The sequence below is a fragment of the Tinamus guttatus genome, unplaced genomic scaffold (genome assembly GCF_059628265.1).
Source record: "Tinamus guttatus ecotype Peru unplaced genomic scaffold, ASM5962826v1 Tinamus_guttatus_pri_ptg000459l, whole genome shotgun sequence".
Taxonomy (NCBI): domain Eukaryota; kingdom Metazoa; phylum Chordata; class Aves; order Tinamiformes; family Tinamidae; genus Tinamus; species Tinamus guttatus.
In genome coordinates this window covers 5,414,208-5,438,067 of record NW_028288993.1, presented here as the reverse complement: position 1 = coordinate 5,438,067, position 23,860 = coordinate 5,414,208, and the positions used below count along the sequence as shown (strand labels likewise).

General features: G+C 42.1%; 1 protein-coding gene across 4 annotated transcripts; it reads right to left on the bottom strand.

The window, feature by feature from the left end:
- Positions 1 to 748: 748 nt before the first annotated feature.
- On the bottom strand, positions 749 to 20,619 carry EIF4ENIF1 (eukaryotic translation initiation factor 4E nuclear import factor 1). 4 transcript variants are annotated; one of them, XM_088532386.1, is made up of 19 exons: positions 20,360 to 20,619; positions 19,959 to 20,082; positions 16,015 to 16,088; positions 15,034 to 15,161; positions 14,279 to 14,574; positions 13,472 to 13,673; positions 12,118 to 12,293; positions 11,647 to 11,782; positions 11,149 to 11,328; positions 8,895 to 9,124; positions 7,808 to 7,876; positions 7,204 to 7,387; positions 6,870 to 6,949; positions 6,386 to 6,525; positions 6,159 to 6,243; positions 5,073 to 5,205; positions 3,596 to 3,940; positions 3,205 to 3,372; positions 749 to 2,631 (listed from the first exon to the last, which is right to left on the bottom strand). In XM_088532386.1, the coding sequence occupies exons 2-19, from the start codon at positions 20,052 to 20,054 to the stop codon at positions 2,405 to 2,407; spliced, it is 2,949 nt and encodes a 982-aa protein (XP_088388512.1). In that variant the 5' UTR covers positions 20,055 to 20,082; positions 20,360 to 20,619; the 3' UTR covers positions 749 to 2,404. The 4 variants fall into 4 exon arrangements, with proteins under 4 accessions (XP_088388512.1, XP_088388513.1, XP_088388514.1 ...); XM_088532387.1 differs by having other exon boundaries at positions 3,205 to 3,369; XM_088532388.1 differs by having other exon boundaries at positions 3,596 to 3,877.
- Positions 20,620 to 23,860: the final 3,241 nt, after the last annotated feature.

The following is a 23,860-nucleotide window of genomic DNA, read 5'->3' as shown; positions in this document are numbered from 1 at the left end:
GTAGATGCCTGGATGGGGATTCTATGCCCTAAGCTTTCTTTAAAAACCCAAAAAACCTGCTTAACTGACTTCTCTGAAATTACTTGCTCAGTAAAAAACAGGCTCTTCTATTGCTCTTAAAACAGAGTAGAGATGGGCTTTCTGTTCACATTCTTTAGCCTCTGGTACTTTGCTCCTAGAAAAGGAAGACTTTGACAGATGTCTCCTCTGACTTTACTAACTAAGAGCAGTAACTACAGCTCTTTCAATGCTGAAATTTAAGTCATTTGGTGGCAAGTTAACAAAGTAAGCTTTCAAGCCTGATTATTTCATTTAGACTCTACTACATAATGTATTTTTTTAGAATAAATAATCTATTTCCCACCTACAGTCCTATGAGACAGCTACTTACTAGATATAGTGAAGGGAAAATCCAGCACAGGCCCTAGAGCTCACTTTTCTTATTAAAAGTGTGTCTGGTAGACAACTCCATCCTTCTCTGTACTTAGGAGTAGCCATCCAAGAGCAGCCTTTAGTTCAAAGCTACAACACTTGTTAGAGGGTGAGTTGCAGTTCCTGGGCCTGTCCTCAGGAGGTGAGTTAGCTCCTGTGAAGCAGATGAACAGCAGATCAGCATAAGCTACACACTACAGCACTCCAGGGAGCAGGACCTACTCCCCTGGAAACCTTTTCCTAGAGCTTACAGGGCTGTACTATGGTGACAATTATTCTATCCAAATAAAATTTATAAGAGCAGTTGATACAGAGAGCTGGTAGAATTGACTTTATTTACAGAATGTTACTGGGAAAGTGTCAAGTTAAAAAAGTATGAAAACAATCTTACAAGGACAAGCTGGTGATTGCATGTTTTACAGAGATTGCTGCATGAACAACCACTAGAAGTATGGGTGACTCCCAACAGCCTCCACACTGGAGCTTTTAACTTGCTGTTTCTGTATGCTGTTGTCTGCTAGACTGACACAAACCCACCACAGCATGCTGGCAATTGTTATAATACAGTCAAGTGATTTTTCTGCTGCTGGTTTTGCATTCAGTGAGACTGAAGAAAGAGCAAGTTTGTGAGAATTCTGGTTTTGCTTTCACCTTTTTTTTTTAAAAAAAAGAGCACAAGCTTCTAAGCTAGAAGACATGACAGCAGTACTAGACTCAACACAAGTGAGAAGGTGAAGTGAGGAACCATGCAGGAGGATGAAAAGAACACTTAACTGTTCAGGAAAGTGAAACAGGCTTAAAAGGAACATAGTATTTAAAAACCAAATATACACAGTAAGATCACAAAACTACCCCCTCCTCCCCCTTTCAAGCCACAGAACAAGACTCCCAAGGCAAGTTTCACAGTAATTGCATCAAGGAGATGCACCCTAGATGTAGGACTGTTCTTGGGACTCCTTTCTATAAATAGAACTGAGGGCAGTATAGAACATACCACAGCTATGGCAGAGGAGTTCAAGGGTGAGGATTTCAAGGCTCCATTTTGACAACCTTTAGCAACTTGCTTGAAAGATTAAAACAAGGAAAATACTGCAGCCCAACAAGGGCCAGCACCAGCCCCCTTGAAAGAACTGTGACCAAACAGGTACCTACAAGTCTCTTTGCTTATGGCAAACAAGTAGCAGCTTTGTCATTACTGTACCAGGTCCCATCCTCAAGGCAGTTTGAAGACTAAGCAGTTCTTTAATTTGATGGCAAGAGTCACACACACAAGGAATCAGACCTTTGTTACACAGACAGCAAGATGTGGGCTTTTCAACACCTCGGCTACACTGAATGCACAGTATATCACAGAAGGATCTGTTTGAGAGGGAGACTCAGGAAATGAGCAGCAAGAAAAAGCAAAGCAACTTTATCCTGTTCACTCACACTTAGGATATGCAATTTTAATCTTAAAGAAAGTCCCACATGTACAATGGAGAAAGATCCAAACCATAGGCACAACTAAAGCTCAACTGGTATCAGCTACTCTTATGTACAGCTGTATAGATTCAAAAAAAGCTATTCTATGTGTATATATACAAAAGATTGTTTATACATAGTCTGTACACAAGGGTCTATACATTTAGTTTTCTGCAGGAGGAATCCATAGCTGCTACCTCTACACTAGAGAATATCAGCACTTCATTCACATATCTTACAAAAACAAAAAATAGACACTTCCAGGATTAAACTGGCTTTGTCTTGCATCTAAATTTCTTCAGGCTTCACTATTTAAGCCATAATGGATTCTTTAGTCTTGATGCAGACATGAGACCAGGACAGGTGCCATGTGCTTTAGTTTCTTGAAAAGAAATTTTGCACAGAGTGCTAAAAATAAAAGCCCCAAAAAACAAACAGAGGTGAAGTCCTGACTATGGACATTTTTATCCAGTCTAATAGAAGCACAAGTGTCCCACCCAGCGGTCACTGCTCACTGCCGATACTCCAGTTCATCAACACTGATGACTTTGGATGGCATGGAGGGGAGAGGCTGCTGCAAGACATCTGAACCAAACCACTTTGCAAGGCCAATGGGAGAGCCACTTCTCTGGCTGGGGCGATGGTCGAGCTGTGTGTGCCCATGAGATAATCCAGTCCGAGACGGCACATTTTGGGGGGTGGTTTGCACACCAGCAGGTGATCCCTGTGCTCCAGTGCCTGTGAAATGTAAAGCTATTAGAGCTGGAGTCATAAGTTCACCCAAGAGCACAAATTTGTCCTAAGCAGTCACAGGATACACACAATCATACACAAGCTGAATGTGGCAATAGCACCACTGGTCCTGGGAAATTCAGACTCCGCATTGATTGCCACATATTTGTTCTTGTTATTCCTGTAAATTCTGTCTGACATTGCTGATGCCAGACAGAGCATTATGTTGGTTTTAATTGGAAGACCAGCATCAGAGAATCTTTTATTCAATATGGGTGCTAGTGAGCTTTACTCCACCAGCAGAAGAGTGCTGTTCACCCAAGAGACTACTATTCACAGCACTGCAGAAAGCAGATACCTCATAGCAAGATACATCGTGAAACTGCCTCACTTCAGTTTTCTTCTAGCATGAAGACCTGCACTGGTCAGAACTATTTTACACATTGATAGGCACTAGTTTTGTGTGGGTACTGAAGTAGTTTCCTGTTAGTCTACTGAAACAAGCCAATGAGGATACTACCTGGAGCAGGTTAGTGAGGTTTGAAGATGCTGACACTGCTGTTTTACATTTTAGCCTACCTGAACGCTGTAATTGCTGTTGCATCATTGCTAGTTGCAAAGGTGTCCCAGAGCGTGGGTTTAAGATGTGATGGCTAGCTGTTGGTAGTGGATAAAAAGGTTGGCCAAGGATGGGAGTAGATATTCCCTGCAAGTGAGAAAGGTCCACTCCAGGAGGAAGCATACCTGCTGGACAAAAGTAAAAAAGCTTTTTAGCCTAGCAGGCATGAAAAGCTTTAAGGAAAACAAGCATTTACATAGTAATGTGTGTTGGAATATATTGCCTTGTTTTACAGGTTAAGTTCTGATGTAATAAATATTGTCAGTAATGAGTATCAATTTGTACCATTTCTAATGCAAAATAAGTCTTGTAGAACACATTCAGACATTTTCCCTTAAGTTAAGGCATTACCTGCTTGCAGCAGAGGAAGATGTTGTGGATGAACCCCCTGGGCCAGCATTCTCTGGACCAATCCTGGATGCAGTTGATGAGCAGGTCGTACAATTGGTACGTGGGGAACAAGGGGTACTTGATGAACAGGACGGAGAAAAGGGCCTCCTGGTACTGGGGAGGCCATTGTAGGAGTCTTTCTACCAGTTGATTTAGGCCTGTAGTCTTGCTCTTTGGTGCAACGATTTGCTTGAGTAAGAGGTGTGGAACATGCAGAGCGTTGCAGTGCAGGTAGTTTGGTACCTAAGGTGGGTAAAGTTCCTTGATCTGCATTCTCCACAGAACTAGACAGTAGGTTATCTGTAGCTAGAATTGAATACAACTATTATAGTTCACAGCTAGAGATTACATCTAATAAGAAGTTAAAGTTAATGACTGGATTTGATAGCTAGATTCCAGAAATAGCTAAAGTTTTAGTCAGATATAGAAAGTGGTAAGCTTTCTTCTTCCCCAAATGCTTTTAGCCAAATAAGCTCCAGACATAATAATGAGAATGAAACTTCAGTGAAACTACTTCATTTCAAGCTGAAGTCAGAAACAGCAATAATTCCAAGTCTTATGTTTCCTCATACTTAAATTTTTAACTAGCAGCATGGATGAATCAGTCTCAAAGGAGACAAGCAGTACAAGGGAGCCTCCCTAGAGGAAGCTGCAATTTGGAGCTAGAGTTTGGCCAGAAATCTAGCCGTTCCTGTTCCTCTTTGGTGCAGATGTGTCTCAGGTTAGAGGCAGTCCTCTGCTCAGTAGCATTTGGGACACTAGAGCACCTCAAGCATCTACAGCCACAGACTGTCTAGATCAGTTAGACAAAGCCTGAAGTATCTTAGAATGTCTGCTACCAGTTGAGGTTATGGAGTATTAGAAGGAAAGAGTCAGTGGAACAATAGAAACAACAAGCTGCATCTGTGGGTAGCAGAATTAAGTGCAGTATTATGGCAACTGAGCACATTAGTCTTATTGGGTCAGGCAACTGGTATTGAGTACTTCCTTCCAATAGCCACTTAGATCAGTGCAGGTGACTAGTCTTCCTTGATGTGCTATATTTAAGAGCACAATTGGTCTCAGCTTGGATTGTTTGGTTACAATGTCTCAATAGAGCTCTAATTTGCTAGCATTCAGTTACAGAAGCATTATTCTAATACAGTGTTCATCAAGACCAGTTGCAAAGAAACAGTTTGGGTCCAAGGCCAGGCCCTCATTGATGCTCCACCTGACAAACTCTCACTTAAGAGACAGATTTAAACCCAGCATTACTGAAAAATGCAGTTGGAAATGCAACCCCTCAATTCCTCCACAGTCTCTAAGCTTCTTCTTGTTGCAAGCCCCCCTTTTCACCACCTCCAACAGTTGCAAACTTAACTCAGGCATAACAGGTGTTGAAGCTCTTCAGTCCTATTTCAAATCTCATTGTGTGTGTTACTTTAAGCCATTACAATACCTTCGTTTGGCCTCTGATTTTCATCTTTAACATCACTGACTTTCAGTTTCCCAGAAATTGGCTCCTCTTTACTTTTTTCCTTGCTCTCATACATCTTGCGAATCACTGAGGTAGGCGTAAAGGAAGGAGACAGCTGCAGAACATAAGAACAAGGCCTTAACTGAGCACCAATCACCAAGGCACCAGCTTAGTGTGGACTGACATCAATTCTAACACACACTTTCATTTAAAGCTCTTCGCATTGTGCCTTTCATGTCCTCTGCTTTCACTTCACCTCATTTTATAGTTTCATGCTATAGTTTAAACACTTCTCTTGATCCAGCTTTGCAGAACTCCAATACTTTCATTAAACAGTACATGTTCTCAGAATTAAAAACATCTTCAGAGGCTTAAAACAATATGGATAAGATTGTATTGTACTTAAGATAGTGGTTTGCAGTTAGTTATTGGCCCAGAACAGTTCCACCACAACCCCTGTCTTAGATCAGCTCAAGGTTGTCAGATGTGCATAAAAACAGCCTCATTAGTATTATTCCCATTAAGAGTTACATGGGATCTGCAGAAGCCATGAATTTGTTACAAAAACTCAAGTATTATGTCTGATTTAACATTGATGACCAGCAAGTATTGACTGATTAATGGGAAAGTTTAGATGAAAGCCACATTTCACATACTAGTGAAGGCAGTGGCAACAGCTTGACTTAGAGATTCTACTGATCAAGTGACCCTGAAGCTCTGAAGTAACCTATTAATACCTGTGCCAAAGACCAGAGTTTTCTTAAGTGGCTAACGACCCTTACCACTCATCTCAAATTTAAATATCAAAGCATGAGGGGTATGAGTTCTCCTAACTCTATTATTTTGGTTTCAAGATGATCCGATCCAAGCACCATTAACAGGGCTTTAGTTTTTAAACAAAAAAGTAGCCAGTAAAGCTTGTTGTCCAAAGCGAAGGCAGTTAACTCATTCTTGCATCATACCATTGCCATTGCTGTGATTAACCTTACATCCCTTGGCTTCCCCATGCAAACTAGTTTCTGCAGACAGCTTTGCAGCTCATCCCATTACTACCCCTTAGGTACTAACCATGCTAGTAATGGATGCTGCAGGGGCTGGAGAAGATGCATTGCCTCTGTGTCCTGGTGCAGGCGATTTAGTCACTCGCTGCTGCCTGTTAATGGACAGGAAGGTTAGTGAGAGGCTCTCAACAAGCTTGAATCTATAGTACTAATATCCAATGGTTAAAAAACCCAAAACACACACAAACATCATCAGTTAATAATGGCCCCCTTAAAGATCTCACAGTCATTTACCTGTTTCTGTAGCCATCTCTGCTCTTGTCCATTTGTGGCTTACCAAAGCCATGCTGGTAGAAGTTTGCTGCCTGTAGGGCTAAGTCATGAGGTAACGCTAGCCCTTCTAATGCAGCCTGCTGTATCTCCAAGGGACTCATCTGAAAGAGTCATAACAGTCAAAATAAAGCTTGTGTATTTCAAAGATACTGAGGATTCACTGTTATAGCTACTATCTTCACAAAGTGTCTGCCCAACAACAACAATTCATCATTTTGAGAGAAGTTTTCAAGTTGTTATAGTTAACATACTCTTTGATAGGAATGATAGCTAATAGCAGCAAGATTTGGGGTATTTATACTTTGCATCCTCACACTTGAGACAAACCTGACCAGAGCAAAAGCATCTGAAATCAACAGACAGGTTGTGCATTTCTCCAAGTTAACTCTATGCCCCCCAACATGAGAAGATGAATACACATTAACCAAACAACACGTAGTCTAACCTGTGGAGCAACTGGGCTCATGGGCTTCCTTACACTTGGAAATGGATCACCAAGCAGTTGCTGAGAACCTTGTCCAAAACCTGATGAAAAACATTCAAAAATTACTCAAAAGCATCAGTTTTCAGTACATACATGAAGATTCTCAGCCTACCACTGACTACCATCAGAAGAGTAAGAAAAGCAGGATCACCTTGCGTATGCATTCAAGAGGCAGGCGCCCACTTAGCTGCCAGCCAGGTGCCAGTTAACTTTTACTGTACTGCCAAGTAGTCTTTACAACACCTAAACCTGAACTGTCTTCCACTAAAAAGCACACTGTGGTCTACAGTCTCACCAAGGGGTGAAGATATCTGATGACGCAGGTAGTCTGCAGAGGCAGCTCGAGTTGGGAACACCTGTGGAAGAGGGGGAGAAGGTGCTCTCTGTCCCAGTAGAGATGCTGCAGGTTCCAAGCCACCTATCAGGCCACTTAAGACATTTGATGAAGCAGGTCTGGTAATAGGTGGACCAAGAAGTTCCTAAGATTAAGGAATAATAATTAAAAAATGTTCAGAATATGATCAGCATATACAAAAGAGCTCATTTTACTAGACTACAGGTTATTTATAGCAAGTTAAACAGACAAGGCTGACTTCTGTAACTGGATATACTAATTCTGGATTGCCCTCAGAAACAGGCATCTAGCCAGGTCTTTCAAATTGTAATCATGGGAAACACCATCACAAGACTCAGTTTTAAAGTAAACTAAGTTACCTACAGTTAAGTTTCACGAGCAGCTTTCTTCCCTCTATAGGAAAAGAAATCTGACTACTAATCTGCTTTAATTCAGTTCACAATTAATCTGCTTGAAACTAACTGCTTCAAATATTCTGTTTACAAGTAATGTTTTGAATTTCCTACTGAAAAAAGTACTTAAAAGTGCATCCAATGATAAATACCTGTAGAATATTTTTTGATAGAGGCTGGCCTGTCATCTCTGGAGGTGACATCAAGTGGCTTTCAAGGCTCTGTTAAAAAAACACAGACAAAAAACACCACACTAACCACTAAGTATTGATAAGACAATCCACATCCGGCTAAGTATTTAGCACAAGCCAATGCAATAAAGCTGCATTACTGTCAAACCTACAACAAATGCTCTAAACCATATGGGCCATTTTGTGATCATACAGTGCAGGCTTTCCTAACTTCCCACTGCATGAGACTCCAACTGCAGGAGACAACTCAGTCTCATATAAAACTACCCATTAGTTCCCATCAAAGACAGAACACAGTAGGCATAAAAAGCTACTCTGCCTCAACATCTAAGCATTTGGTTTAATTTATTTTAGTACAAATCATTTTCAAGTCCTTAAAGCATTAGTTTGTACTGAAAAAAAAAATTTAAATCCATTAAAGCAAGATATTTTAGCTTCTAATAGGTGTTGTATACAAAACTGCTATAATAGAGTTGTCTTCAAGTTAGCAAGGCAATAACTGAACTAGCACTAACAGGTCTTCTGTAAGGACTGGAGTGATGACTCTAGTAAGATATAGTAAACAGCTCTTTAATATACCTATTATATATATAAAATGACACCAAGCATTCAAGAGAGTATTCAAAATATACCTCCATAGTACAAAATTCAGACTTTCCCAGATCCTCCTTTCAGCAAATATATAGCCTTCAAGTTCAGTTGTTAAGCAGCTGGATTAAGTACTCACATACATCTGCTTTAAAAGAGGCAATCAGACTTCTCACATAGTACTAGAGTTCTGTGACTTTCAGAAACTTGGCCTAAGTCAATCCTGTGACCTCAAAACTGAAAAAAAACTAATTGCCCTGCCTGGAGAAAGTGTCCCAACTACCTCCCTTTCTCCCCTCTTCAAGTAACACTGTTTTTAATGACAGAATATTTACTAGCATGCTCTTGTACCCACTCAAGCCCTACATTTTGGTGCAACATGTAGGATGTTTCAGTTTGCATTCTGCATTTTAGGACAGATCCACTTGTAGTTCAGAAGAGCCAGGTGTCAGTTACTTACATTGACTTTGGGCTGTGAAGGCAAGGTCCCACTGGCCTTCATGCTGCTTACTAGTTTATTAAATGCTGTCATATCTCCATCCTTCTTGATCTGTCTGGAGCCAGCTACATTCAGTGCTTCCTCCATTTGCTCTGCCATAAATGGAGTAGCAATTTTTCCCTCTTGATCCATTTTCAGTCCTTTTAGTCCAGCTTCTACTTCTTCCACTGAAAGTACTACTCCTGAATGTGCTAAGAAACACAGAAGAAATACTGTTAACTTAAGGTGCTCTGTTGCAAGTGAGTTGATTCTTCTGCAGAATCTGAAGAACTTTTTATCCTGTTTCAAAGAGTTCATCTCCTTATATTCATACTAGCTGTCAAGCCATGTCTAGCCAGTAGTTACTGGCATAATAATAGGCAGATTAGAAATATTGCCATACCCAGCTACAGACATGCAAGACCCCCAACAAGCTGTTTCAACTGATGCTTTCTCATTGGCTCTCCCTTATCCTATGAAGGATATTGTTCTACGTTTGCTAGCATATTAGGATTTCATCTGCTTAACAGACACTGTTCCTCTCAATCACCAAGCTTGTTGAGTTCCAATTAGGAAAGAGTTCCATTATCTTATATTTCAGGAAACCAGACTGTCTTACAGCCAGTCTGAGTGATGACAGATTGTCTGAAGTCACCACAGGTAGAGAGAATACACACCTGAAAAGTCTAGATATTTTAGAGACTCAGTTGCACACTTAACTTGGTGCACAAAGATTCAGGCAGATTATTTTTCTTCAGAAATTAAAGCCATTATAGAGAAATTTCATCGGCATAACCAGAATAAAAGGTACAAGCATGAAAAGAATAATTCTTTCTCCCTTACATATCTAAGTTTAGCATCAAGGCTAGATGTGCTTTGCAGACCAATTTACACATATCACAAAGTATGATACCTTAAGAAAAAAGAAAGATAGGAACATGCCATGGGTTGCTCTAACAGATATTGGCTCAAAGAAAATAAGATTTACTGGAAATCTGGACAAGAATGAAAAGAGAAACAATGATTCAGACATGCACTATGGAACATGAGAAAGTATGATGCTGGAGGAGAGAACCTGACCTGAGAATGCCACAACATTTCAAGAATCACACAGCATTTCATGAGAATGTGGAACCAGCAGTAGGTGCTTTGGAGCAATAGAAACTTTTCCACTTTTTTATTCCTTTATTCTTGATTCATGATGATCAAAATTTAGAAAGCTTTTGGTAGGAAAGCTGGACTAACTTGCAGCTCTAAGTCAAATTGAGGAACATATTTCCAGATTAACCAGGTACATCCTACTCCCAAACTGGATGCTTAAGAATATTGACAGTTCTTGGATGATTTCCTCTTCCCGCAGAGAAATTGTGAAGTAGCTTTCCTTTTCTTTTGTCTCCTTTTAAGTTCACATGGCAACACATGCTGCTTGCCAAAAGAAACCAAGGTGGAATTAAACTTCAGATTTCAAAGGCATCATGCATTTTCGTACTGTCCGTGCATGCTACGGACCCAAACATGCAAATCCCTAATTTGGAGATGCCCTTGAGCTTACAGGTGGCCCCAAACTGACTTAAGGGCAGTTGATGCCAGCAAAGTTAATTTTGTCCAAGTAAGTTACCTATAAACTAATTCACTTGACCAAGACCATGGAATTAACTAAAACAAAGATAATAAAGGTAAAACTGTTCCTATGCTATAGCTTACATTTGTTAATTAAATAATCCACAGAACAGCAAGCACAGAGCACAGTGATTCAAGGGATTGTAAGAGTCTTTAGACTACAGCATATATTTGAAACACCTGACACCCTTAAGCCATCTCTTTCATCTGCTTGGATACTGCTACCCAACAGATCACTGATTCATTAAATACATTTACAGTTGTACTCATGGTTGAAGTTTTTGGCAAAGCCATAATTCAGCCTCCAAATTCAGAACATCACCAGTCTCCAATACAGGGAAAGCTGGAAACTCAGATGGCATCTTGCGTCATCTTAATTTAGGATTAGTACTGACCAGTAGAATGAGCTGATAAAGTCCTTATGTCATCCTGTGGTGAGGATGAAGAGAATCAGTGATGACTAACAGATTTGTTGAGCTTTGTGTTTTCTCAAGCAAATAAACCTACAGCACTTTCTACTCCTGGACTCAGCAATGGAGGCTTCCAGAATACCAAGCCTCTTTTGCCTTGAGATATGGCATCACAGGAACTGCACAGTATCTGACGAGGCACTTACTGCTCTCTCTAAGCTTTTCCTTGTTGGCTGAAAGACTTGAGAGGAGAGGTTTTAAGTCCACTTTGGCTTTCTGTAGCATTTCTAGGATGTCCACTTTGTTTTCAGAGTGGTCTTCCAATGGAATGGGAGCAAAGTAGTTTCCAGAGTTCTGGCCAGGGGACAGAATAGCTTGCTCTAGACCTGAAACAGCAAAACCAGGAGCACCGCCACATCAGTTTACCAACCCAATGTCTCAAGACCAACATACACCGGTAACGAAGTGCAATACTTCACTGAAAAGTTATGCCTCACACCCCCTGCCCAAGATCAGCTGGAAAGTAATGAGGAGCATGACAAGAACATCTGTAAAAAAGTTTCAAGCTGTTTATTCCAAGAGTTTCCAAAAGAATGTCTAGTTTAAACTGAGAGAACCAACTATCCTAGAGCATTATCTGTCACATCCTTACTGAAGGAATATGGAGAAAGGGCACTTAACCTTATATTATCTTAGGATCTTACCTGCAAGCCTCTCCAGTTCTTCATGTGGTGTTGATCTCAGGCTGCTCGACCGACTTCCAGAACGACTAGGATTAGAAAACCACCTGCTGAACCTGCTGGCAGACACCGAACCTTCCCCCAGCACATCCTCTATCATCTAGACCATGGGAAAAGAACAGGCAGTCTTAAGAGAAAGATTTGAGAAGTCTTCCTGTACAAAGATTCATCTGCTACAGACCTTACTATTTGAACATAGAAGCTTTTGGACCATTTCCTTCCAACATTTAGCACCCCTTTTGCATGTAAGCATTGGCACAATCCACCAGACATTTAATTTACCTGTGAACACTTTGTTCAGATTAGGTCTATATAACTAAAGCAGCCTAATCACAGCAACCAAAAACCATAACCATACCATTTTAAAGCATTTGTAATGGAAAACAAAAAATGCTCAAAAAATGCTTCTCAAATATATACTCAGCCTAAACTCACCGAAGCCAGCCCAGGAACACTTTTATCCAAATTAAAGAATTCATTGAAGTCAAACTCTCCTGGAGCGGGTTCTTGTAAAACAGCTTCCCTAGGAACTTCTTGATCTGCTGGAGTTTCATTGGCAAGGACAGTCTGCACTTCATCCTCTTCTGCCACTCCCCCGTTACATTCTATCCCTGAAAGCAGCAAGAAAAAAAAAAAAAAAAAAAAAGTCTGCTGAGACACTGATCTTGGCTATTTCCTATGGAACCATAGCAGGCAAGTAGTCTAAGATCAAAGTAATCAAACCACCTCTGTGATATTTGATTAGCTAGACTGTGATAGGCTGTTGTGACAAGAACAAGAGCTTCTGGTTTGACATTAAGACTATCTGCATTAAAACATGAAAATAAAAATTGCTGTTCAATGAATAATTGCATCCTGATCAACCCAAGGAATTAGGCAGAAAAAAAGATCAGATATCCCTGCTTGTCTGCTTTACTATGATAACTATTACATTAACAGCTTATGCTGCTTCTCTTTTGGAAAATTATTTGGCAGTGTGTTTTCTTCCTTGGATGTCCTCTGAGCAGGTTCTCTGAAAGCTGGTGCTTGACAGGAGCTTTCTTAAAAAAAAAAAGTTGATATTTATCCTACTACTCTGTCAGAAACAGATTACCAAATTAAATTTATCAAGCTTATACAGGTGCTGAAAGAAAACTTTAACCCGACTACACACCCAGTAGGGTTAAAACTGTACCACACAAAGCAAAAACAGTTAAGCCTGAACTTCTCAGGTATACTTTGTCCAGCTGGGGCATTTCCAACATTAAGGCAACATCTTTTCTTGCCACAATCAAGTTTATACTGCAGTTTTTTCAACAGTAGTTGTGGTAGCTTTGTGGAGCCAAGTGACTGTAGACAAATTCAGAGTATCAGCTTAAAACTGTATTGTTGGGACACTACATGGAGCTACCAATAACCTTGGTCTTCCATAGCAATCCCACATGCATTTCAAGCATCTCAAAACACTAACTTCACTTAAAACTAGTCAAGATATGAAAATGGACAAGACCCATGTAGTAACCTACAAACTGTTTCCCCAATCATTCAGTATCTTTACAAAGATTTTCCAGCCTCCAAGTCCTGCCTTTGAATTCATGCATCATAAGATACCTTGAAATAAGCTATACTTTTCTAAAAGAAATATAATCCATGACAAGCATATATAACTCCTGGTTATCCTGAAGCCTTAGATTGGCAATATCTTGCAGTTTAATCACACTATCTTTGATGCTTGCCTGCATCTATAAGAGGACCACCTCTATAGAGAGCAACACAGAACCACAGTAGGCAAGTAAAGCCTTTTCATTACCTTCTTTTAATGAGGCCGTGCGTCGTCTTGTACGTTTTCTCCCTTTGTGATCTTCTTCCAAAATTTTATCATCAAAGCCTGTGAGCTCAATGGTTTCAGACTGACTTGTGGGACCAGCAGAAAACCACTCTGGTTCCTCTTCGGTATAGGAATCATTTCTTCTCCGTTCCCCAAAGACACGTTTGCTGTCACCAAATTCACGCTAAAGCAAGATATTAAACAAATAAAAAAATCCCAAGAACATCAAAATCATGGTTAACTGCAATTTCATAAAATTCCTTACCTCCAAATCAAGGGGATACCTATTCATACCAGCTTTGTCCTTCTAGAGTTTTTAACTGCCCATTCAGGATGCTTAGTAAGCTTTCTGATTTTAATTTTTGAGTTGGTGGTTCCTCCAGTTCCCCCGCCCTCAAATTTTTTTTTTTTTTGAAGTGTTCAAAAGCACACAAAGCATCCATATGCTGATGAAGACAGCGCTTGCTGACAACTGCTAGAGAGAAACCCACTGTCTTATTGTACATGAAGACTTAGTAAATCCAAAAGGCAACAATTAATTTCCAGAAGCCTTCCTAAAGGAGGACTTTTGACCATCTTGCCGTTACATACGGCTGAAGCCTGCAATACACAGACCCAGATACAATCCAACTGACCTGTCAGAAGTACTAAAAACTAAGTTTATGAAGCACTGAATGCACACGCTTATGTGGAACATTCAATTCAGTAGTTTAACCTGCCCCTGCTGCTTTAGCGCACAGTGTCCAAAAATTTTGATTTAGTAGTTTATCAAGACAAGGAATAACAAACCCTGAAACGTTTGTCTTTGTAGTCTCTCTCACGATCTCTGTCTCTTCCATCTCTAGAATCACGCGTGTCTTTTTCACCACCCCGGTGATCTTTATCAAAGTTACGAGAAGAGATAATTCTTCCACTGCCAATCCTGCGGCCACCGATAACACGGACACCATCATTCTCTTTTTCTAAGGGGCTCCCTGCTCGACGCGAGCCAACAGCTGCAGTTACATGGCAGCCTCCTCCGAAGCTTCGCCTTTGTGGGCTCAGGACTACATCCAAGTCATCTTCCTTCACTCGTTCCCTCGGATCTGCAGGAGAAGAAAGAAAAATACACAAGTAACAACTAGCTTGTACTTACCAATACATTATCTGTATAACAACTTTCTCTTCTGCTTTGTTATTACTCCAGAAATTTTTTTAAGAAAGTACTCCTCAGTTAAATTTTTAATGATGCCAATATTCCAGGAAAAGCAGAGAAATAAAAATAAGTATAGTTCAATATTCTCTCAAGAGTACTTAACATTAAACTTCAGAATAGTAGGATGTAACAACTGACAGCAATCTAAGCTTGTCATCTCTAATCTAAGATAACAGTTGCCAGAATAAAGTAATAGTAGACACTTGGAATAAAACAAATATCAAGGAAATCTTGGTCATTTCAACAAAACAATTTTCTGTGAGATTTTGCTTAATCTCATTGACCTAAACCCCAAGGAAAGGTTTTGCTATGTTCAACTCTGAGTTCTGTGCTTGAAAAGTGCACTCACCTACTATCCTACGCATAAGAGAAGTGCGATCTGAATCCAAATCTTTTTTGAAGCTTTCCACTGGTGAAGTTCTTCCTGAACTTGGATATAAAGATGCATGCCACTTCTCTGGATCCCAGACACCATCACTATGAAAATAAAGTTCCAGGATTGTTTACTGCTTGCATCCAAATATGTATTTTAGCACACTATCTGAAAGCTAGCAGAATTCACTCGCTAGTGACCTCGCTAGCAGTCAAGATGTAGTCTTTCACAGCCAACATATAAATATGCCTTCCTACATTTCTTTACCATGAATTGCTTGATATTTTGTAAAAGTAGGGAAACACAGTATTATCATCAGGTTATAGAAGGGACAGCATATGATCACATTGCTCATTAGGTAGTAGTGAAGTTCACCTAGTACACTAAGAAAATAAGTCAAACAGATCAAATAACACATTTCTTGTGTATTGAGAAGACTTTTCCTACCCATTTTCATGCTTACTTGCACAATAAATTATTCTGAATAGTAGAGAACCTGTTGTTTAGCAAGCTTGCTCATGAATGCAAGCCAAAAAAACACCCTCATTTTTAACTGAGGTGCAGAGTCAACATGGGAAAGTAATCCATCAACCAAGCCAGCCTGCTGCAACATGATCTAGCCAGTCTGTGCTATAAGCCCATCTATTCTTTTAGCAGAGCTTTTATCTAACTGAACACAGCACTGGAACTCTGCTGAAGCATGATTTTCAAGCCTGCGAGTCTTGTATAGCATCCAGTTTTCTGCTGGATCTTATGTTATCATCTTTGTTTAATGAACAAAGTTTCTGGTGAGAACATAAGCCTACTCTAGTAGGTTAATATTTATGAAATGCCATAGTATATTAAACTCTAGAGCAAATACCTTTTATCAGCATTGGTGTGGTTTAAGAATTTTTTTGCTACGTAGAATATAAGCAACTGTTCCACAAAGAGTTACTTGTAAAATGAAGAAAATACCTGTCATATTTTTCAGAAAGACAAGAAGGTCTTTGCTTGGAGTAGGGACGCTCTTTAATATCCAGCAATTCTTCCTGGAAGAAGCAACAAGTTAGTTTCAACTCTCACACAGACAAGAATAAAGTGACTTCACCCTTTTCCCCCCAGATCTATTCCAGACTGTCTGTTCCATACAGTGCCTTAATCTAACAACACAAGTTTCCCAACATGTGGCTTAATTTCCCATTTAATACTACAGTGAAGAGTTGACACCGAGAAGCATGTTGTTTTTCATTTCTTCCATCAGTGACAACCGAGTAAACCTTGTTCCAGAGGAATCGAGTAATTCATTAAACAAAGCTACAGATCATACCTCCCATTACTTTAACATACAAGAGGCAAGACAGTGCAATGCCGCTTGAGAAACGAGAGCAAAACTAGGCCAAAATAACAGTGATATTTCATAAAAAAAGTTCCTGAATCAAGTTTCTATACAGAAGAGCACTTTGAGAATGATTGGGATGCCAGAAGAAGCTTTTTACTAGCAGAACTTCCAAAGAGCTGTGGGCTGTTAAGTCCTTGGACTCTGGGGGGGAAGTTCGCATAAGACACTTTCAGGAAAGGATCTTAAACTAGGTACAACTAAGTTTAGTCATATCAGAACTGCAGAAAGAACCTGAAAAGCAATATACAGTCTTAAATGACTAATCAATATAAGCTAATTACATAATGTCTAGCCAAAAAAAGCAAGCAGCAGTACTGCAGTATTAGTGATTAAGTTAGCTCTCACTATTCCAGAGAACCTTGCCGTTTCTGACCACTACCAATCCCAAATGTAAAATGACAAGTATATTTAGTTTCCTCTGCTCTAACCAATACCATATTGGTGCTAATTACTAAAGTAATTAATTTAGCACTTTAGTAATTAGCACCAAATTTTTCCATTTTCTACCAGCTTCTGAGTAGTCCTTGGCTTACTACTGCATGCCCCTGAACAGCTGCTCAATTAATCTAGAGCCTCACTGCAGCCTGCCACATTTAGAAAGCAATATTATTAATGGTGTGATAGTTAAGGCTTTGAATCATCCTTAACTTGGCTGCAGAAATAAAAAGGAGTACTTCTAATTAAAGTTATTCCTGTTCCCTACCTTATTTCAGTCTGCCTCACTCCTAACTACTGAGCTGAATTCAGAACTGGGCAAAAAAACAGTGCAAGCTGGAAAGGATCTGCTCAGAGTCCTAACAGCAGGCACCATATCAACCAAACTGACAAAATTTGAACTATGTCAGCATGTCATGAAAATCAAGTTTTAGCTACATATTAACTTGATAGATATACAAAAATCTAACTATATAGACACACACACTCCAGCTGCAGTGAGAGAAAACATTTGATGAAAAGGAATACCCAAGTGTGACAGGGTTACATTTATGCAGGAAATACATAGAACAGATACTAACCAGCAAACAAGATAAAGTTAAGCAAAAATCAGAATACATAACAATAATATTTGCTCAGTACTATTTGGGGTAAATTATTGACAATATTATTCTTGTTCTCTGCTCTGGGCAAGGAAACCAGACCCACTCCTTCCTAGCCCTACTCCAAGTCTAGAACAGAGTTTACCCCTGATCCCTGCCCCAGGAGCAGAGCAAAGCCACATGGCCAGTACTCATCCTGCACTGGTGTTTCATCATCTCACCAGCAAAGGAGAGCTACTGCTTGAAAAGGCCTTTCACCAGAGAAGGGTGCTCCCAACACTCCCTGTACCAGTCGCCACCAGAAGCAGCACTATGTTTTCCTAACAAGATGAGACACCCCGGAGAGCAGAGGTTTAAAGACAGAGAGACTGGCCTCCACCCACAGCCTCCCAAAATAAGTTATGACCTATGGGAAACACTAGTACTGTAACACTATCAGAGTCTGATGCAGATATCAAGAGTATTAACATCATTGCCCACCACCACCAGACTTGGCATTTACTATTTTGCTGGCCACGAGAGGGAGTCCACAGACCTCCAGCCAACAGAAGACCTGTAGTGGAATTTGTGGTGAGGAGCATTTGAGTTGCTCCAGCTAACCAGTGAAAGAGAGAAACAACAGCTTCAGAAATACACAGCTTCAAGCACACAACACTCCCATATAATAGGGCAGATTAATATTGGAGCTTCTACAGCTTTTCCTTATTCATACATGTGGGGGAAGGTGTGCTCAGCTGTTATTAAAAAGCTTTATTCAAACAGCTCATGTGGATTCATAGTGCAGGCCAATTTTTTTTCCCCTCTGACAATCTGTATTTACATACTACTGGCAAGAGAAAAGGTCCTCTCCAAACCAGCACTGTGTGTCCTGAAGCACCATCTCTTTTCCTCTTTTGCCCCCCACAAGAAGATAGGGGCCTGGTATGTGAAAACAGCTTTTAATGTTAATCACATGAGCATCTTAAGCCACCTGCATTTAAGGCATGCTAATTGTAAAGAACTTGCAATATTATTGTGTAAAACTGGATTGACTTTATGTTTCTTTACTTGGAGCTTTGTGCAAACAGATAAACAAGACTGAATGCCTTCTGGCATCAATTCAGTCACTTTATTTTGAGTAGTATTAGAAGTGTGGGATTAACAGCAGTTGAAGCTACAAACTGCAGCAATTTTACTCTACAACTACCCGAGGGCTGCCTGAACACTGCTCAGAAGAACAGCCGCAATCCAAAGTTGCATTTGGTTATTCTTTCTGAGAGGAGTTGAACAAGACAAAGGGAGAACAAATATAGCTTCTAGGAAGAGAGAACATTCAGAGGAAGCCACTACCTATCCCTCACTTTAGGGTTTAGAACTTTTATTCAATCATCCCTATTACAGCTTGAATCTTAGACAGTAAGCGAAAATATCTTCTCTAAAAAAACGCACAAGCCAGACTATTCCCATAAAAGTTTTGCAATTTTGAAATACTCAGGCTATTGTTGATGTCTAGTTAAAGTAAGCTAGTCCCACTATCTCAACGGAACAGAGACACAATGATAATTTTTTTTTTTAAAAAACAATCTACTAGGAAACCAACAGTTCAGAATTCCTCAGACAAGATAATGCAGCCAGCAGCAGCACGTCTCCTCTCTCCCTCACTTCAAGCCCTCTGTTGCAAACTACCTTAATGCATTTCTGCAATGCTACAACCACCTGTTCCCACAGCTTTTAACAATGAAAGTATCAACCAACTCACCTTCAAAAAGCCTTTTATTCTAAAGAAACTCTATGCTCAAAGTTTTTTTTTTTTTTGTAAGATCCCAAATAGAATTTAAACCTTGAAAATATATAGCTTAAACCTGTGTAGTATTGAAAAAAAATCCTTATTTGCACATTCTTTAATCACCTTCCTCCACTCAAATTCAGGTGTCAGAACAACTAATCAAGAGCACCTGTGTTAAAGTCTTAACATTAAGAATTGGCGGGATAAATACTTAAACTTCTAATTCCCAGACAAGATATATTCAAAGAAAACATTCAAATCAGAGAAAAAGGGCCTATTAAAACTGGCATATTATGTATTTCAATGAAGCGGCATCATACAACAAGTAAAAGGAGGAGGTCATGTTTTTAAAAGAACACTGTTGAAAGCAAACATGATTATGAAGTGCAAGAGCTTGAGACAGCTGGCAAAACACTCCAGGCTCTACCACAACGTCCCTCAGCATGCTGCGAGGTGACAACATTATTAATGCAATGGGAATCCCAAGCATATCAAGGATTACACAGCCGCTTCAGATTTAGCGATTTGCTTGCCTCAGACCATACTGAGAATCTGACCCCAAGCAAAGGCCTCTCAAGCCTATGGCACTATTTCCACTTCAGGGCAATCTCTGCCTCTTCAGCAACGAGCACTAGCTCTAGGCACAGCTTACGTTCCTTTTGTTTTCCAGGGGTGGGATAGAAAATTAAGGGAAAGCAGCAGGAGGGAGCGAGCTTACTTTTGTATAGCGATGTGGGTATTTCGTGGTAATTCTGTTCAAGTCGTGGAAGGCATCCCCATTTTCCGCCTCCGTTGCGCCTCCTCTTTTATCCATGGCTCCTCCAAAGCGTTTGGCCACGGACCTGGTTAAAGCAGAACCAAGGCAGAGAGTGTTAAGAGCCACGTCCTGCAGGGCTGCGTCCCCCCAGCTGCCCACAGCTGTCGCTTCTCTTCTCCATGCAAGAGACCCAACGCGGCAACAGCTTCCCCTGCGCGCGGCACCCCCGGGAGAAGCAGCGAGCGACGGAGCCCCCGGCACCTCCCGGGCCGAGGCGGCCGTGCGGCCCCGATCAGCGCCAGCCCCGGGGCAGGTGACTCAGCGGCCCCCGCCCGCGCCGCGGCCCCGCGGGCACTACTCACCGCGCCGGCCGCGGCTCCCCGCTCCGCTCCAGGCCTCACGACCGCCCGCGGCGCTTCCTGCTCCGGCCGCCGGCTCCGCTGCACGCGGCAGCGCCCGCTCCTTCCGCGCCTTCTTCTCCCCGTCCGCCCGGCCCGGGCCGGCGCCGCCGCCCGCCGCCACCTCCGCTCGCGCGGCCCCGGCCCCTCGGCGGCTCCCGCGCCCGCTCCCTATTCGCCTGACTCTGGCTCCGCTCAGCCGCCGTAACCGGGGCCTTCCGCTGCCCGCCCCGCACCCCTTTAATGGCCCGCGCGCAGGCGCGGCGCGGGCGCACGCCACCGGGCTCCCCGCGCCGCGCCTGACTGGAAAGGGCGGGCGGCTGTGGTGAACGGAGCCCTCCTGTCAACGCAACGGCGCGTTCCGGGGGCGGCTGCCCCCGGCTGCCGCTCTCCGCGCCCGGCAGCGCGGCGCGGTAAGCGAGGTGAGGGGCGGAGGCGGTAGGGCCCGCAGGCGCGCGCCGCGGGCAGCCCTGCGGGGAGGCGGTGGCGCCGGGGCACCATGTGCCCGGCCCGGCCCCGCCGTCGTGCTCGTGGCTGCGGGAAAGGAAGGGGGATCCCGCATCTTGGAGGCATCGTCCTCAGCGCCGTGGTGTGACGGGGGCGGCGGGAGAGCCTGGGAGAGCGGCGGGCGGCGCGGCCTCTTCTTAGCGCCTTTTGCAGAGCTTCGGCGTTGGTGATTTAGCGATTTAAAAAGCAAAGCGTGCAGTAAAGAAGTGGGAAAATCAGCCCTGCGCACCCCGCACACTCATTGATAAGATTTTTTTAAATATGTCAGTCTTTCCATTTAGTGAAACTTGGTGAGGTATGGTGAGGAATTCTGCAGTGAACAGGGCGACTTGTTCGAAGGCTTCTGGCTGCTCCAGTTGTCAGCGAGGACAGAGGTTGCTCGCTGGATGTCCCGTTCACTCAGCGCCCCTTTTTGCTCATTTGGTGCCTGTTGCCGCTCACTTGACGCCTGCTTGGGAGCTTCCTCGGCACTGGGAGCACTGCGTGGTCATGGAGCTGTTGGGCCGTGGTGTCCCCATGTCCCTTGATTTCCCACCCTGTGGACAGAGCACTGGGAAGCAGCAAGGCAGGACGTGTTTCACTGATGTACAACGTTCTTTATATTTTCAGGCTAAGCATAAACTTGATAATAAAAACGCTATCCCTCTCTGGTTGTGGAATTAAACAAAAATAACTTTTTCTCCCCAGTCTTCCCTCGGCTATTTGCTGGGTTGCGGCAGGTTACACCTGCCGGCACGTCTATCACAGGCGCGTTTCGAGCCACGACGAGCCATCGCCGCCAGCGCGGGGCCCGCGGCCGCCCGCGCTGGGGAAAAGCCGCCCTTGGGCTTCGCGTCCCCGGGGCGGGCGGGCCGCGCCGCTGCTGCCGCCCTCCCGCCCGCCGGGGGCCGCTGCGGCGCCGCGCGGGGAGGGGCGGGGCGGGGCGCGCGCCGCTCTGAGGCGCCTCCCCGCGCCGGGTGAGGCGGCCGTGGCGGAGGTGGGTGGGGGAGCGCGGGCCGGTTCGATCCGGCTTGGGCCGGTTCTGCGTGGCGGGGGCGGCTCCTCGCCCGGGGCCCGTGGGTCAGTGCGTCACCCTCAGCGCCAAAAGGAAGTGCGAGAGGGGTCCGGTTCGGGACCTTGGGTGTTGGTGCCGCTTTCTGAGTCGGGCTGCCCCGCTGGTGTTCTGCTTTCCCCTCTTACACCACTTCTCTAGTCACAGCTTTATCTAACTAGGCACCGATGTTGTCTTAGCGTTCAAATTGCCCAAATAGCATTTATCTGCTTGTTGATTGTGGCCCTGTGGTGGTGTTCAAGTGAGCAAGGAGGATGTTACTCATGCCAAACATCTAGATACTCATTCCTCTCCGTCTGTGCAGAGGGAGGTCATTTCTAAGAGTTTTAATTGGCCTAAACATAAGTAACAAATAATTTATACTTTATCTAAAGATCACATACAGCATTCCCATGTGTTTGTTTGCTACAGGCTTGGAATTGTAGGCAAAATGGAGAAGTCCAAGAGCAGGTAAGCAGTTATAAGATGCTGCTTTGTTAAAGATTTTTTTTCGCAATCTCTGTGGAACATTATTCATGAGAAAATGTATGTCTTGGAAGAGAAAAAAAAACCTTTTTTTTTTCTGCATTTATGTTATCATAACACTAAAATACAAAAGACCCTGAGATATTAGCCTGGTTTGTAATATATTTGGATACACTCACTTGCCCAGCCTCAAATGTTCTCTGTGGTATTGAACAATTCGCTTATCCTTCACATGTTTTATTTCTTAACTTTAAGATGGGGAAATGATCCTTCTTCAATCCCTGCTTTTCTTGGTTACGTCACATAAATTCTCAAGAGCATGGATTGTTATCACTACATAGGTGTTGACATCTACCCCATACAGTTCTTGCTATTTTGAATAGTTATTGTAAATTGTGTATATTGAACAATTGTTTTCAGCTTAGACTTTAATACAAATTTCTATGTGTTACACCTGTGCTTGGTTTTTTACTGTTTTGCATGATATTGTAGCTGTATGGCCAAGCTAAGCTTACCTTTGGAATAGAGCAGAGGTTTTGAAGAGAGGCAGGTTTAGCAGAAATGTACTGGAAATTATTTTGTATAATTTAAAAAGTGCCTGAAAGTCTTCAAAAGTGCATGTGGTGCCTCAGCTGTGCATCTTGACGCGCACTGAATTCTTTTGTCTGCCAGATTGAGGCCCTTCTCTTTCAGAAAATATTCAAATAACTTTTTATAAGGGAACAAGAATTTCTCTCTCTAGCAAAATATAGGTCTTGTTTTCTTTCATTAGTTTTATTTTAGCTTCTTGGAGCTTGCTAGAAGAAGCCAAAAATGCTGTTTTTTTTTTCTCTTTATACTGTGAGATTTTAATTAGCCATTAGATTTTTTTTTTTTTTTTTAATGTCAGTGTTTGGAATAATTGCTCAACTGAACTCCTGAAACCTATTGGTGTGGGTTATTCCAATAACTGCAGGAACAAGATTTTTTTTCTGTCTGCAGATGTTTTTCCTAGCTCAGCTCAGGTGATTATTGGGATGAGATTTCAGGCAGTCTCTTCTGTTGAATGTTATGGAGCGCAAGAATGTGTTTGTACTTCTAATGTGCAAATTTTCAGGGTGGTGGCAGTATTTGTTTTGAGAAAGAAGCTTCAATACAACTGGTTCAACAGGTTTTATCTGGTTAGATTTTTTTATCGTGCTTGTTTTCAGTAAATTGTTGAGGCAAAATACTTAGAATTTGTAAATGCATTTTAAAGTTATTTTTCGAATTAGAACTAGGCTTCAAAATAAGCTGCATAATGGAAGGATCTACTTAATTTTGACTTTTTAATGATTGCTATGTGAAAACAGAGAGGGATTTTTAGCAATATATTTTCCTTTGTTCAAGTGTAAGGGAGACTTGGAAAGATCATGGACTGTTTGTGTAAGTGGCTCTCCTATTATAGTGATAATTGAGAATTC